Source organism: Rhopalosiphum maidis, chromosome 3 (assembly GCF_003676215.2).
Source record: "Rhopalosiphum maidis isolate BTI-1 chromosome 3, ASM367621v3, whole genome shotgun sequence".
In the NCBI taxonomy this organism is placed as follows: domain Eukaryota; kingdom Metazoa; phylum Arthropoda; class Insecta; order Hemiptera; family Aphididae; genus Rhopalosiphum; species Rhopalosiphum maidis.
This window is the reverse complement of record NC_040879.1, coordinates 68,493,721-68,509,455: the sequence shown is the minus strand read 5'-3', so window position 1 is coordinate 68,509,455 and position 15,735 is coordinate 68,493,721. Positions and strand designations below refer to the sequence as shown.

At 27.4% G+C, this 15,735-nt stretch overlaps 1 protein-coding gene across 1 annotated transcript; it reads left to right on the top strand.

The window, feature by feature from the left end:
• LOC113558847 lies at nt 1-452 on the top strand (the record flags this gene model as incomplete). The annotated part of the gene is made up of 1 exon (XM_026964416.1): nt 1-452. A coding segment is annotated over one exon (249 nt), but the record flags the coding sequence as incomplete, so codon positions are not given.
• Nucleotides 453-15,735: the final 15,283 nt, after the last annotated feature.

Here is a 15,735-nt window from a genome sequence, read left to right as displayed (position 1 = left end):
ACACGAGCACAAATTTCTCCGTGTAAAGAAAAATTTCTAGAGCTAGATGAAGCCATGAAAAAAATTAAAGACAGGGAAATAACATTAAGAGAAGCCGCAGGACACGGAATAGCTGGTCATCAAGGATTTAATCGATGCAACTGCAAAATTGGTTGTGGTACTAAAAAATGTGCTTGCAATGCAGCGGAAATGTTGTGCAGTTCAAAATGTCATGGAAACCAAAATTGTCACAATAAATCATTATTATAAATAGTACCTATAGTAAAACAATCAGTGTATTATTTGAGATTTATCATCATTTACCACTAGTTTTGGTAAATGACATCAATGACCGGTGAAAGATGTACATTTGAATTTAAAATCTGGTTTTTTACATCATTTACCTATATAATCGAATCATTTTGGTAAAAGACGTCATCCACCGGAGAATGACGACATTCACCAATATTCATCTTTCACCGTAACATATATAAATACACCGAAATTAATAAATTACATAAAAATTACAACTTAAATTTTACTTATATATAATTATGCATGTGTTTAATTGGTTATGTACTTATCGTTAAAAATGAATATATAAATTTAATTGGTTATAGTCTTATGGTTAGTTTTTAAATTAAATGTACATCAATTAAACCAAACATTTCGGAAGGGGTTTGGATCCCTACCCCCTCCCCCCACATAACGCCACTGGGTACTAAACAGTAGTCTTAACCTATGTATAAATCTATATCATATAATATTATAAAAAATAGGTAAGGTCGTAAGGAGCTAAGTAATATAAAATGAACTCAATCCGAATGAACCTTGATCAATAACAATATTAAATCATTTAAATAGTCCATAAGTTTCTTAAACTGCCACATACGACATACCTAAATAAAAGTAGACCAAAAGTACGACTTGTTAACATATAGACAGTTATTTGGTTAAATTACTTGAATTCATATGACGTCAAAAGCACGATAATCCATGTACCGATATAAGTACCTATATAGGCATTTTAAATTACATGTTTGAAAATTTTCCTCCTCAAGTTCATTATTTTTATTCCTAAAGTCTTTATAATAGTTTTAATAACTTTTAATTCATTTCTTTAAATTACGTCGCGTAAAGAAAAAAGTAGTCGCGATAAAAGTGATAAGTATAGGTACCAACAATTTAAATATAATACATAAGTATACACGTTTTGTACAACATTAGCATATTTAAAATTTAAAAAATTAAAACAATGTTGCGTTGTATATGAGTATAAGCGTGTGTAAAGTGTGTACCTAACCATCATCGAGATATAATTTATTTTGATTTCGATTCGAAAATATTACTTTTGCCATACAGGCAAACAGTTAGTTTAAACATTGGTAACAGAACTGAGAAATGATAATATGCGTATAAACTATAAGTCGTGAAGGAACAAGGCGGCACGATGCTTTTATCACGTTTTTTATTTGCTGATTTTCTATAGGATAGTAATTTCGCTCTATCCTCTATAGCGTTATCTTGGACATTGGATTAAAGTGCCCTCAAGTACATTACCTACATATACCTATTACATTTAATATACAACAACATAAAAACAGTTTTAAATTCACAAATAATCGTTTTCTTATTGACTGTGTTGTTTTATGTAATAGTAAAATACATTCTAAAACCGTTTTAACGTCATCATACGAATCATAAATATAGTTGGTAATACGATATTTTTTCGTATATTTAGGTTGTCCATGGAACATCCCGGTTTTTAAAATTTGTGCCAATGTGGCAATGTCCCGAAAACCTTATTGGTTCCAATAATATATCTCGGAATTAAAATAACTAAATGTTTTATGTTTATCATCGATGTACATAATCAGTATTAGTATTTTATAATTTTTAAATTAGTTACATTGTCTTTCAGCTTTTTGGTAATCGCCATTTCCATTTCGCCACATACCGCCTAACATAATAATATAAATAAATAATAATTGTTGTTTATTATATTTATGACTTATCAGACCGTTTGTTTGTTCGTGTAACAGATTTATTTGTAGATTGAAATCGATTGTATTTTATAGTTTGTCGATGGCGAGCAATAACGATAAGCATTCCCACAATTCTATTATTTAGTAGGTCATTTATTATTTGGGTCATATACTCATATTTATTTATTATTATTAATTTCCTATTAGGACATTTGATATGTTGATTGGTAGGTAAATTTTAAACACTAAACCATTAGTAAATTACCTATTTGTTCTATTTGGTATGAAAAAAAAATTAATTGTTAAAATTAGTAAAATCAAATTCAAAGTGTCTATACAATATTGATACAACATAATACATTAACAACAATTATTTAATTAGCATATTATATATTACATTAATAATAAGTACGAATAAAAATAAATGGTTTTTCATATTTTTTTTTATTAATTTGTTCATCCTACCTATAATCAATGTCATACAAAAATCACATTAATAATAACGATAATTTATGTTGATCTTATAAAATGCTGCATTTTGTATTTTCATAGTAAGTACATACAAACACAATAATATTATTAATTATTAAATAATAAATTACTAAATTTTTGAATCCTAATGGCTTAGTAGGTATTTATTTTGATTAATGTCACAATTAAAAAAAAAGGTAGGCATCATAGGTAATTCAATGGTATTAAATTTTAATTATTTAAATAATTTAATTGTTATATTAATTTGTTTTAATAATTTTTCATTTATTCATTTTAGTTTGGAAAACTATGATCAGTATGATATTAAATTCACTGAGTCTGTAATTACATCGTTTGTACATTTTTCTTATCATTTTTTTTATTGATTTCTAAAAAAACCTAAACCCTGGCTTCTATAGTCATTATTTATAATATTATGTTATTGACAAATATATATTTATTATATAATACATTACAACAGTAAAATTAAATTTTTTTAAAAATACTATGTTGTTTATAAATTGGTTAATTTTAAAAATTATATCATCCTTTGCATTTTCTTCGGTTTCTGGTCCCAGCGGATATTTCAAGAGTTTCTTACATTTAAATTCTGTGTCAGTCTCTTACCCTCTGGGCCTCCCCCCAAATTTCACTCATGGGAGCTTCTTCCTTTGACATTAGGTACCCATTTAATCAAACATACATTTATATATTATATATTAATATTATACATACCTACGTTAATATCGTATGCTATTCACACGCGGTTTAAAAGTCGTTCCCCTTTCTTTTTCAGAGATCAAAGATGTATTAATCTATCGGTTTGTCAATCTTTTTATTGCGTTAAGTTTGGTAGGTATTTTGTTGGTTCCGTATATATACATATATATATATATGAGTTATTTGTTGTTGGTAATTTTTTTTTATGTTTCTTTTATGTCCTCGTAAGTTGGCCCTTGTATTTTTGTCGTTACCATATTTTTTACTACATGTTTGGTCTATTGATCAGTTTTCTCGTTTTTTTTTTTTAATTCTTATAGAGCACCTCACAAGAATATACTAATATTTAATGTTTATAATAACATGAATTATAAACATACACACTTTTTAAATTCAAGTATAAAAATAATAATAAATAATAAAAAAATAATAGTATAAATCAATTTCTCTAGATATTACTATATTAAAGAGTTGGTGATAGTTGAGGTACTAATAAAAAAAAAAAAAATAATTAATTAAATATAAATTATTTATATATATATATATATAGGTGACAGGTGTATTTAACTTTAATTTTTATAATAATAATAAACGTAAAAATTAAACAAAGGCGAGTAAGTAGGTACCATTTTGCTGTACATAGTAGTTGTCAAGTGAGCTACTGTAATGGATGTATATTACGTTTGAATTCAATGATATAAAATCATTGTACCTATATGAACAACAATTCTGAGCAAAGACGGTCAGCCTATATCACTATAAGTATATTCCATGATATTATATTTTTTTTATATTGTTAATAAGTAATTTATTTCATTCTATTAGTAGGACAGTAATGTCAGGGTGAATTAATTTTTGTTGAAAACATTGAATTTAACAATACCATGGTGTGTATAAAATATAAGAATACGAGTATACGCTAAAAATTTCAAGTATGTACTCACAAATAATATTTTATAAATTAAAATAAAATAACTTAAATATTTATTTTTGTCCAAATTCGAAGAAAACACTAAATATAATATTATGTCTATAGAAAATACATATAGTTCAATGTTCAAGCGTAATAAATGTATTAAAATCTCAAATATACAATTAATAATAAGGACCTATAATAATGGCACTATCAATGAAATTATACGACATAGAACTATAGAAGTCGACCTACATATATATATATATATAAATTTAAATTATGCGTTCAACCTTGTACGACTGGTATTTGTTATGAATTTATGTACTATACTTCCGAGGAAAAAATGGTTTGAAAATTGTACAATATTATATACTTAATTAAATAATTGGTGAAGAATTCAAATCTCTGTGTAGGAAGTGCAGTAACACAGCTGTTATTAAGCGCTAGATACATATATATGTTATTACACCTACTTAAATAGCAGACACTTGAATAGTATCACCAAAATGTACTTCGCAATTAATCATAGTAAATTTCACTCCACTACTGCAACAGTCTATATAATATAAAAACACACACACACACACATATATATATATATCATATCGTGTACTATAAAATATATATAATAGTAGATTAGTAGATACCTGTACACAGTACACAATAATAATAATATATACATTTTAATACAATAATAATTATTATAGAACATATTATAATATTATAATTTATAACGAAGTAATATCGTTAAGAACCGTCTCAATCATATGTCAGAGAGACCTGTTTACACAATGCGTTTAGAATGGCTTGGATAGGTACATCAAACATAGGACAGGTAATAGTAAGCTCACATGGGTATATGTGGACCATGCTTAGGTACCGAGTATATACTAGGTATATATATATATATATTAGATATAGGTATACTCAGGACAATTAGTCGATGATGTGTATAGTAGTAATAATAAAGCGACATACACATATATATAATATTTTATATATAACGACGATAATCTATCGTAACGACCGCGGACCGTAAAGGTGTTGTTCGCCTCCCACGTCGTATACATGCGTACCCATATAATATAGGCTGCGTGTATAGGTTTATGGGAATCTCTCTTTAAAATATATACCTATGTATACATATAACCACAGGACCGTGATTTGCAACTTTTACCCATTCACAGGGACAAGAGCTTGATTAATTTCCAATTGTTAAAACAGCGGGTATGGTCTTTTGTTTGATTAATTGTTTCTTATAAACATCGGCCGAACGTTTTTTCGATTTTTTTTTTTTAGGGCTGCGCCCAATTCGATATAATATAAATAATATAATCTATAGTCAAGTCGGCGAGTATGGCGATAATGTCATAAACTTATATTATTCAATATTACGTTATCCCGCAAGCCGTTGTTTATTATTATTTTAATGATAAAAAAAAAAAAAACACGAAACGACTATAACATATAATAATACTTGGCCCTTTATTTATTCGCACGATATTAATATGAAAATATTATAAATTACATCTATTAACAAACGTATAATGTACATAATAATTATTGCTATGCTGCACAATATTAAAACACGCGATTCTCGAGGTCCACCAGTGACGATTGATTTTTACTATGTGTACCTAATTATTGGTATGGTGTAATATAATGTTGCAGTTATTAGACGATATTCGTCTACGATCTACATATTTAATAATATAATTAGATGTTCTCATTTTTTTGAACGGAAATTTCACTGTACCCTACAACATATTATTATACAACAATATACACATCAGCGATCCGTATATTTTTAAATGATGTAAATGCTCAATATATTTTAAAAACAAAAAAATATTTGATCATTTTAATACTATTATATAATTATTACATAGGTAGTACCTAACTATATATATAGTACCAAAGTACCTTATCGTTTATTTGCTTCCCAAATGCGTAATACTTGTAACACTTATATTTTGAGATAAATTTAATACGTTTGCACTCGTAAGAGAAGATCGAGTAGTCGGTTTGTTGTTCATTTTCAGCAATTTTTTAAGTAATTATGAAATAATTTAGTGTTTAGGTAATTTAATATTAACCTATTCTATAACCGTGATAATCTCGTAGTGAGTGCTAATTTTTTTGGTTTACTGTAATCGAAAGGCAAACGCTTTTACTAATAATTCAACGAATTGGTTTTATATTTTATATATTTACACGTATTAGTGTAATTATACATTAACGAAGCAACGAGTTGTAAGATGGACAAACTGTTCAAATAATGTTATATTTTTACTAATACTTTATTATAATTTTCATTAATACTTATATTTTTTAAATTATAGCTAGGATAAACGGGTTTGTTTATTTATCTGAAACCATTATTTTATAAATTTATTATTTCGATCCTATTATTATGCCAGTTAAACTATAAAATATAGATTTTTTTTTAAATGGTTTTCTATACATATTATACCGAATAATTTCCAATAAATATTTTTAAAATATATTCTAAAAAGTGCATTACGCAGTGGATTCGGGATTTCTAACATATTTATCATTATATGGTGTATGTACGAAGTCTTAAAACATTCTTATTATTTCCAATCCTTCAAATAGGTAAGTGTAAAAGTTAAAGTTAGAGAAAAAAGTTTAAATCTGTTAATATAAAGCCGAATGCGTTCACCCTTGTTCCGTTCGTAACCTAAAAAACGTGAACGTACAGTATTAAAATACAATTATAATAAATTTGACATAATATCTCGATTTAAAGGAAATGTATATTTTTTTTTTCAAAAAAAGCTTCACAATGATTATAGTTATTACGTAATACAATAATATATCATTACTTAATACTTTTTTTTTTATTATTATTTTTACGGAGTCGCAGGTTTTGTATTACCTATTATTATTATTATTATTATTTGGTTTGCTACTCCAACGTCGTCTATATACATACTCGCGGCGTTTATATTTTGAATCCGGTCAGCAGAAGATGACGTGTTGAATGTTGTGTACGCTTGTTGCTTGCTTGATGTCGGCCCTCTATATATATATTATATGTATCGAGGATCACACGGCTACACGGGTAATAATTATAATTTAAACTGGCGATGTACACGCACGACGAGACAATAATATATGTTTTAATACGCGTTATAGTGTGTACGTATATTATATTATATTATATATTGTGTCTATGTATACACTATGCCTAATATTATAATATTATACGCGTACGTATATACCTATGTGCATGTACCTATATATAGTTCTCATACCCGTGTATATGTAAGTAATATGTATAATGCATATTGTATATATATATATAATATATATTATAAGAGGATGGCCCCCACATGTCCCATCCGTGGCCGTCGACGGGCTTGTTAGCGCGTTATACGCATTGTGCCGGTGTAATCGGTTATAGGTAGAGTGACTTGTAGTTTTTTCGGTGCGTTTAAGAATTATTAATCAACAGTTATCGATTGTCTGCGGAGGAGCCCCCACACAACATTGATTTCGTCGAAAACCGATCGATAGCTGCAGATATATAATATATATTACCTGTACACAACCAATCCATGTATAATATTATATATTGTGTATCCCCCTCGTCTGCTCCGCGGAGTCGCACAAGCGTGTATAGGACCCACGACGATAGGCACCCATCACGTTATATATATATATATATGTCCACCTAGCTATAGTATTCATTAACGCGACTCTCTCACACACACACACACACACCTCATTGTTAACATTTTAAATATTATAAAGCGTCTATACATGCGAAGCGCGCGCGTGTGTGTATATAGGAGGAGTTGACTTATTTGTTGTGGGTAAAACAAATTTTACGCATCACACCAAACCACCTTTTAATGCGCGTTATACTATATATACCTACCTATATAATATGCGATGTAATATACAAACACGTACACGGCGCGTTATTGTTTTGTTCGAGTGTTTTATTTTCGAAATACACTCGTGTAGGAAAAACCACGCGTATGCACACTATTGTGTATTGGTAAGTACGGTTGTTAAATAATACGTAGACAGGTTAGGTTAGCTTTTAGGTGTAGTACCTATACATATCATATGTACCTACACACACGACGGCGAAGGCGTGAGATGCAAAATAATAACCGATTATTACTATATCATTATCGTAGTTATTATAGTCAACACAAAAACCGATCGTTACGCACGCTAATCGTATAAATTTAGGCACCGTGTATTTTATAGGTAGCCTGCGGAAAATGTATAAGATGCACCCAGCTGCAATTGCGTCCCTGCACAAATGCAGGTGCAATTAGAAAAAAGTCAATAGCATATTAAAGGGGCGCAGTGTAACGTACATAATATATTTTAATATCTATCTATTTTATATTATCACATAATATACTATATTAATTATTATAATAGTTCAAATACGATTAAGTATAAAAAAAAGGTAAAATAAGAGCACGAGTTGATAAAAAACTGTTTAATTAAATGCACGGAGTGCTTGGGCTGACAGTTTTGGTTTAGACTTTAACGTTGCAAAGGGTCACTGTGTCATTCTATAGAAATCACACAGATACTTATTAATATTTGGGGCTTGATTAACTACGCATTGTGTGGCATCTTTCTCGTCATTTTATATGCCAATTCTCTTGGATTTATTCTTAATTGTAATCTGATGAGCTTACACGCTCTATCGAAAAGCACTGGTGAACTACACTAGCTTTTTGTAAAATTTGGTTATAATAAGTTTAAGTTTCGACCCTATAAAAAGTTGTGTACTGTGTCTTTAACTTTATCTTTGTGAAATTCATAATCTGTGAGACATTATATAAATATTAGGTATAGACTATAGGTACTACAAGTAACGCAGAATTCAAATAAAATATACTTAAAGTTTTCATGTTTTTTTGTATAAGCAAAAATTCACTGACATTGTACATGGTTAAAGAACTAATACTAGAATACTTACAGTGTAAATAAAAACATTTACCTATTAACTTTTTTATTGTTACCTACATAAACGTTCTTACTAAATTACAACGAGAGCTAAGAACTTAAATAAATAACTAATATGTCAGTTATAAATAAATAATGAGTCATTATTATTAATGACGTAAGTACCAACTAAATTCTCTATTAACAAATTTTCTTACACAAAAATATATTTTTAAGACATCCAATATCATATAATACCTAGGTAAATATATGAGAATATGTACAGTACTATACGCACTATATTTTAATAATATATTCTCGTTTTGTCGAATTCCAAGGGGAACAGTATCAAAAACATCGAGATATCGAGTTTCATTGATATTTTTAAAAATTGGTAAATAATTTGAATGCTTAAAGTACTAATATTAAATACGGACATGTATCAACAAACAACAATAATGAATAAATACATTTTTTTTTAAAAATCTGTCATTACAGTTTATTTAATATTACTTTTGTTTTTGTAAGAATGTAAAAATTAATTGTAAGGACATTTAATTTACGCTTATTTTCCATTTCACTCTATATTGTATACTAATGACTACAAATATTGACTACCAACACATGAAATCACAATCACTATAGATATACTGAATGTACTGCTTATTTTTTTGTCTTACCTACCGTAATAAAAATATTATTTATGTAGGTATTCGAGATAACGAAAACGATTTATTTTATTTCGAGTTATCAAGATTTAGTTCGAGATAGCTACGTTCGACATAATAATAATCTACAGTAAGTATATGTTGTTCTGATTTTGTTTAAAACTGTTTAATGATTTGGAACAGTTTCAAAGCATTGAAGTCTTTAGCCAGTTTTTTCACGCCTCATAGATAATATGTAAATAATATAATGAGTAGCCACATGAAGTTATTTATAAACTATAAAGAAAACTATTGATGTATGTTGTTATTATTTACTTACTTCTAGTAAGGATAAACTATTTTTTAAATGATACTTTGTCTTCTGTTTTGCCACTAATATTTTAAATACAATAATTTTTTGGACTATACCCAGATAGTAAAAAAGTATTTCATTTATGATAAAAAAAAATATTATTTTTAAAATCATATGATTAAATTATTATTTTTGCATATAGTCATCAAATAATATTTTATTAATATGAATATAATGTTATTTGGCGTCAACAGTATTATTATATTATTATTAAAAATGTAACATAAATAAAACATCTATAGATGTCTTTGATTTTAGGTCACATGAATTATACGCATTATTATTATAATTATAAGTGCCTAAAAAGTTGTATTATACAAGTAGATCCCTGTTCAATTTGAATAATTAAAAAAAAGTACTTTTAAACAACAACAGCCGATTAAATCTGTATAAATTTAAGCTTAAGAGGATGTCAGCGCAATATTTGTTTTCTCTCTCTAGTCCACGCGCAACATAGACAAAACGCATTTACGCAGTCTGAGTAGAACTCGCTAAATTTTGGTTTTAGAGTAAATATATACCTGTATTATTAAATTAAATTTTAATAATATTTCTGAGTACAAGACGATGAGTTTTGTTCATTATTTTCAATACAATGTTAATTATATCGTTTAGAAATAGTTATAAATTATAACATTTTCAAATAACCTTTAAATTTTCAAAATTTTAATTTTTTTAAAAAAACTCATCGTTTTGTACTCATAAATATTATCAAAATTTAATTTTATAATAGGTATATTTACTCTAGAACCAAAATTTAGCGAGTTCTACTCAGACTGCGTAAATGCGTTTTGTCTATGTTGCGCGTGGGCTAGAGAGAGAAAACAAATATTGCGCTGACATCCTCTTAATTATCCGTCAAATGAATTGATAAAAATATAGGTATCATATTACAAATTATAATAAATTATTAATTTTCAGTTTATTGTATTTTTTTTTTTTTTGTACGCAAAATACAAGTTAAAAAAATCAAATATATATTCATTTGAACATCGATTGATATAGGACATAAGCATATAAAAATTTAAAAAATATGGTCGTTAAGAAGACGTTGTACTCTGTCTTACACTAGCGTAACATTTCAGATCTACCGTAGTATTATTACTAAAGTTGATTAATTATTAATACTAAAGAAAATGCACATACTACTATAGAATTTTTAGAGAATAACATAACCTGTACTTGAGCCAAGTGTTATTTTTTTTTTTAGTTTAAAGCGAGTTAAATAAATTTTTAAATTTTATTCAAGTAACTACTTACAACTATTATTGTAAAATAAAAATGACTCTTCGAGTGAATACAATTTATACTCTTTTCAACACATTCAATAATATGTATATTTGCTTTAATATATTAATTATTATAAGTTAACTATAGGTGGATATAGTAAGAACTAATAATCGGGTACGTATATTTGTTGTTATGTACGTGTTGTACAAGTAAAAGACGTGTGCAGGTACCCACAAAAAAATTTCAAAAATCAAAAGTTGAACGTCATGATTATTAAAGAAAAAAAATTGGACATGTTTGGTGAATCACTCTGTATACTCAACAGATAGTATAATGGTTCACCATGCATTTGATGAATAATGCGTGCACATACAATTATACGTAAAATGCAGGCGCGGATCCAGACTAAATTTACGGGGGGGGGGGGATAATATGTGCGTATCGTATTTTATCGGCTGCCAAAAACAGACATCCTAAAATTTACCCATGTGGCAGAGTTTACGGGAGGGGCATGGCTCCTTGTCCCCTCCCTTGGATCCGCGCCTGGTAAAATGTAAATATAATATATTATTATATTACATAGGCGAACAATTAAATTGCATTAAAATGAAACAATATTTGCATACAAACGTATACAACGGCGACAATCATATTATTATTATAACATTGAAAACAAATTTATAATTAGCTTACCCGCGCTGCAGACTGTCGCATTCCTTTATTGTATATGCATATATAGTTAGTTGTTATTTATATACCCGCTGCAGTGCAAATCAATTGTTTAGAAAATATAAAGTCAATAAATTCTGCTGACATATCGATGCGATATTATAAGTATGCCTACGCTGCAGCTGCGTGTTACTCTATACGGAAATTGAATAAGACAAGTATCAAAATTTGTAAGCCGCTCGTATTACGTATACCTACGCGTAAAATATAAGCATAGCCGTTTCACGTGCGGGAAGATATTTTATTATACCGTTCACGCCCGCTCGACACGCATGCAAATATATTATGAACGTATGTATATAATAATATAATATAGCCATCACGCGTGTACCGGTAGGTAGTGTATAATATATAATATATTTTTTTCGTTGATCGATAAGCGCGCCAGTTGTCTTTTTCACCCTGTCAAAATAATTACAGAGTCGTATACCTTCCAATACATAATAAATACTTTACAGGTACAGTCGAATCACGGTAACCCGAATCTCGTTTGAAGTCTCGCGATATGGAGATAAAAAAAAAATCCCTTAAAAATCGCTATAACAGCTAAACAAAAACTCTGTTGCTATAGAAAATATGGTAATCGGAAAAAAAAGCTCCTAACAGCATTCTTGGAAAAAAAGCACCGTATCAACTAAATATACATTATTTGTTATTTTCTTATGATTTACATAATTAAATATAATCATTACATTTATCTAGTAACATTTCTTTGACATATCTAAAAGTGTAACTGCAATCTGCATTTAATATTGTCATTTGTACCTACATAATTTAAAAAATGTTAAAAGGTAAAAATTTAAAATAATTAAAAAAATTAATTACTATACTGTCATTTGTGATTACAAATAATTTATTTAACATTTTTTTAAATATATAATATACAAATGACAAATTATAATGATTTAAAATTTTTACCTTTAAATATTTTTTAAAATATGTAAGTATAAATGACAAATGACAATCTTAATAAATGTAGATTTCAGCTATACTTATAAATATGTTAAAAAAGTGTTACATAGATAAATGTAATGATTATATTTAATTATGTAAATCATAATAAAATAACGAATAATGTATTTAGTTGATACGGGGATTTTTTTCCGATGAATGTTGTTAGGCGATTTTTTTCCAAGGTTATTTTTCCTAGATTCCAAAATATATTTTATTCAATTTCGTCGTTTAGACAGCAATGATATCATTGCACTAGGAAATAAGTTTAGACGGACTCTTGCAGATGACGATAATATTTTTCAGTCAATGCTACAGTATTAAGGAGACATATTTAAAAAAAAATTATAGGTCAATTTTATAAGAGAAAATGGGAACAATAATAAATGGTCTCATATGTACCATATAGTGCATGTTTTTTCTTAAATCACAGTTTTATATATGACTGGACAACATTTTCAATAATAGACATTTGAAATTGGAATGCTCAAATTATTTGTAATTGTAGTCTTTGATTGTTCAGGTTTTTTCATTTTTAATTATAAAATATTTATAAAGTATAGTAAGTATAGTAAGTACTCAAATTAAAGTAACTAAAATTGTCCTTTTAACATCCTTATAACGTATAACAACACTATAATATACGAGTAAATTGTCGATAATTCAGATTCGTATCAATATCCTATAGATATATTTGAACTCTGATAGAAGTCAAAAGTCGATTAAAGTTTATTTTAACATTGCTAAAAGAAAAAATGAATTTCTTGTTAAATAATACGATTTAAAAAAATAAAACGAATGAAATAAAATGAAACGTTTATTTTCCTTTACCCGGTGATTTTCTCCGACTTGTGGTTTTTCGGGTAATCGCTGCTGTATTTTTTTTTTTTTTTTGTTTTGTTTTCTCATCTTCGTTTGTGGTAACCTCTTCCGTATCATTCTTGTCCTGCGGCTGTTTTGTTTTCTCTTTATTATTACTTATGGTAATCGACGTATCATTTGTATTTTTCTGTACGGTGATTTTTACGTTTCCTGCATCAATCGTTTGGGGATCAGCTGGGCCAGTCTGTAGACTCGTACTCGGCTGCAGATTATGGCCGATTATGTGCGTTTCATTAGTGTCGTTTTGATTTTTGCCTTTCTTCGAAGTCTTATTGCTCGTGTTCGGTGGACTCACCTACGAACGATTGACATAGAAAAATGCTATTAGTTAATTTTATTAAAAAAAAACTTGTTCTGCTGATTAGGTACAGTTCGTTTTAAGTGTCGAGTGTATACCTTGTAATTTATTAGGTAATGGGTATGTAAATTTGTGTACGAAAATATTATTCTTGTAATTTCACCAATAAAACATTTACAACATAATTATTAATTATATTAATAAAAAATTTAAAATGTCTATAACTACCTTAAAATTTATCTTGATGTTTTGAAAATTCCACTTGTGTATAGAAAATTATAATATAATTCATAACAATAAATCATTATTTTACTAAATTTTTTGCTTTTGAGTACTTATATGTAAATACATTATGACCGTGTTTTGATTATTTTTGAACTTATATAATAAAACCTATCAAGAATTATGTTTTATGAAATTTAAACTTCAAACAATAATAGTCATTACATAAATAAATTATAATTATGCTTTTCAATATTTTTAAATGATTTTTAGGACAACTTATAAGGAACTTTGTATTATATGTTCATGCTTTTGGAGCTAGAGAACAAATGTGTTAACTGTTAACATCGTTAACACACTACCAAAAAAAAAAAAAAAACGTAACAAATGTCATTTAAACTAATAAATCAATACATATAACAAAATATTCATGTTTAAAGAACACGGGGATACCATATATGCATATACAATTCCATTATGATTATGATTTAAAATCCATTCATTTTTGCAATTCAAATTTCTAATCGACCCATAAGTCTAGGACGAAAAATTAAATTTGATAATTACACATATTTTTTTAAAACCTTAGTGATATAATATTTGTTATGTCGTAAAGTGTCTTAATTTGTAATATTATATAAGAGGAATGGATATCCTCAGACACAACACGGTACAAGAAGAACCTAACATTATATATTTACTTTAGAAAACGTAATATACATAATTATATATAATATATAATTAAAATAATATCCATATTAAAGAAACAACAAAGACTCACTATCTACACACGTACTATTATAATAGGTAGATTGTCATTTTGACCACAAAGTTTTCTTTTAATGTTTCGACAACACCGTCTGAAACACAAACACATTTTTGCAGCTTGGAATTAGTGTTTAAATGTTATTTAATATTTTATGAATATTGTATTCGCATTATGTATAATTTGATTTAAAAAAAAAAATATAATTTTATTAAAACAAGATACACGATTAATGGAAGTCAATACCCGCGGTAGAGTTACTATGTATAGTATAGTATTTTTAGCCAACTACGAAACAAATATATGTGATCGCACCATTATGGCAAGAAAAGTGTTTATAATAACCATAAACAAGTTTAATGGTATAGTTAGTAACTAGTGTATAACTATTATTTTGAATTCAAAATGGAGTTAATCTGATAAAATTTTGAATAATCCAGCTGTATTATACAACTGTAACGAATAATAATATATAAATATATAAAATACATAAATTAAATAATTAATTTTTAGGATTTAGATTTGGTTTAAGGAAAAAAAGAAGTATTGAGATTTTTTAAAATGTTGAATTTATCGTGGTGCTGATAGTAGCAATAGCATAATATTTATAAAATAAATGGGAGCT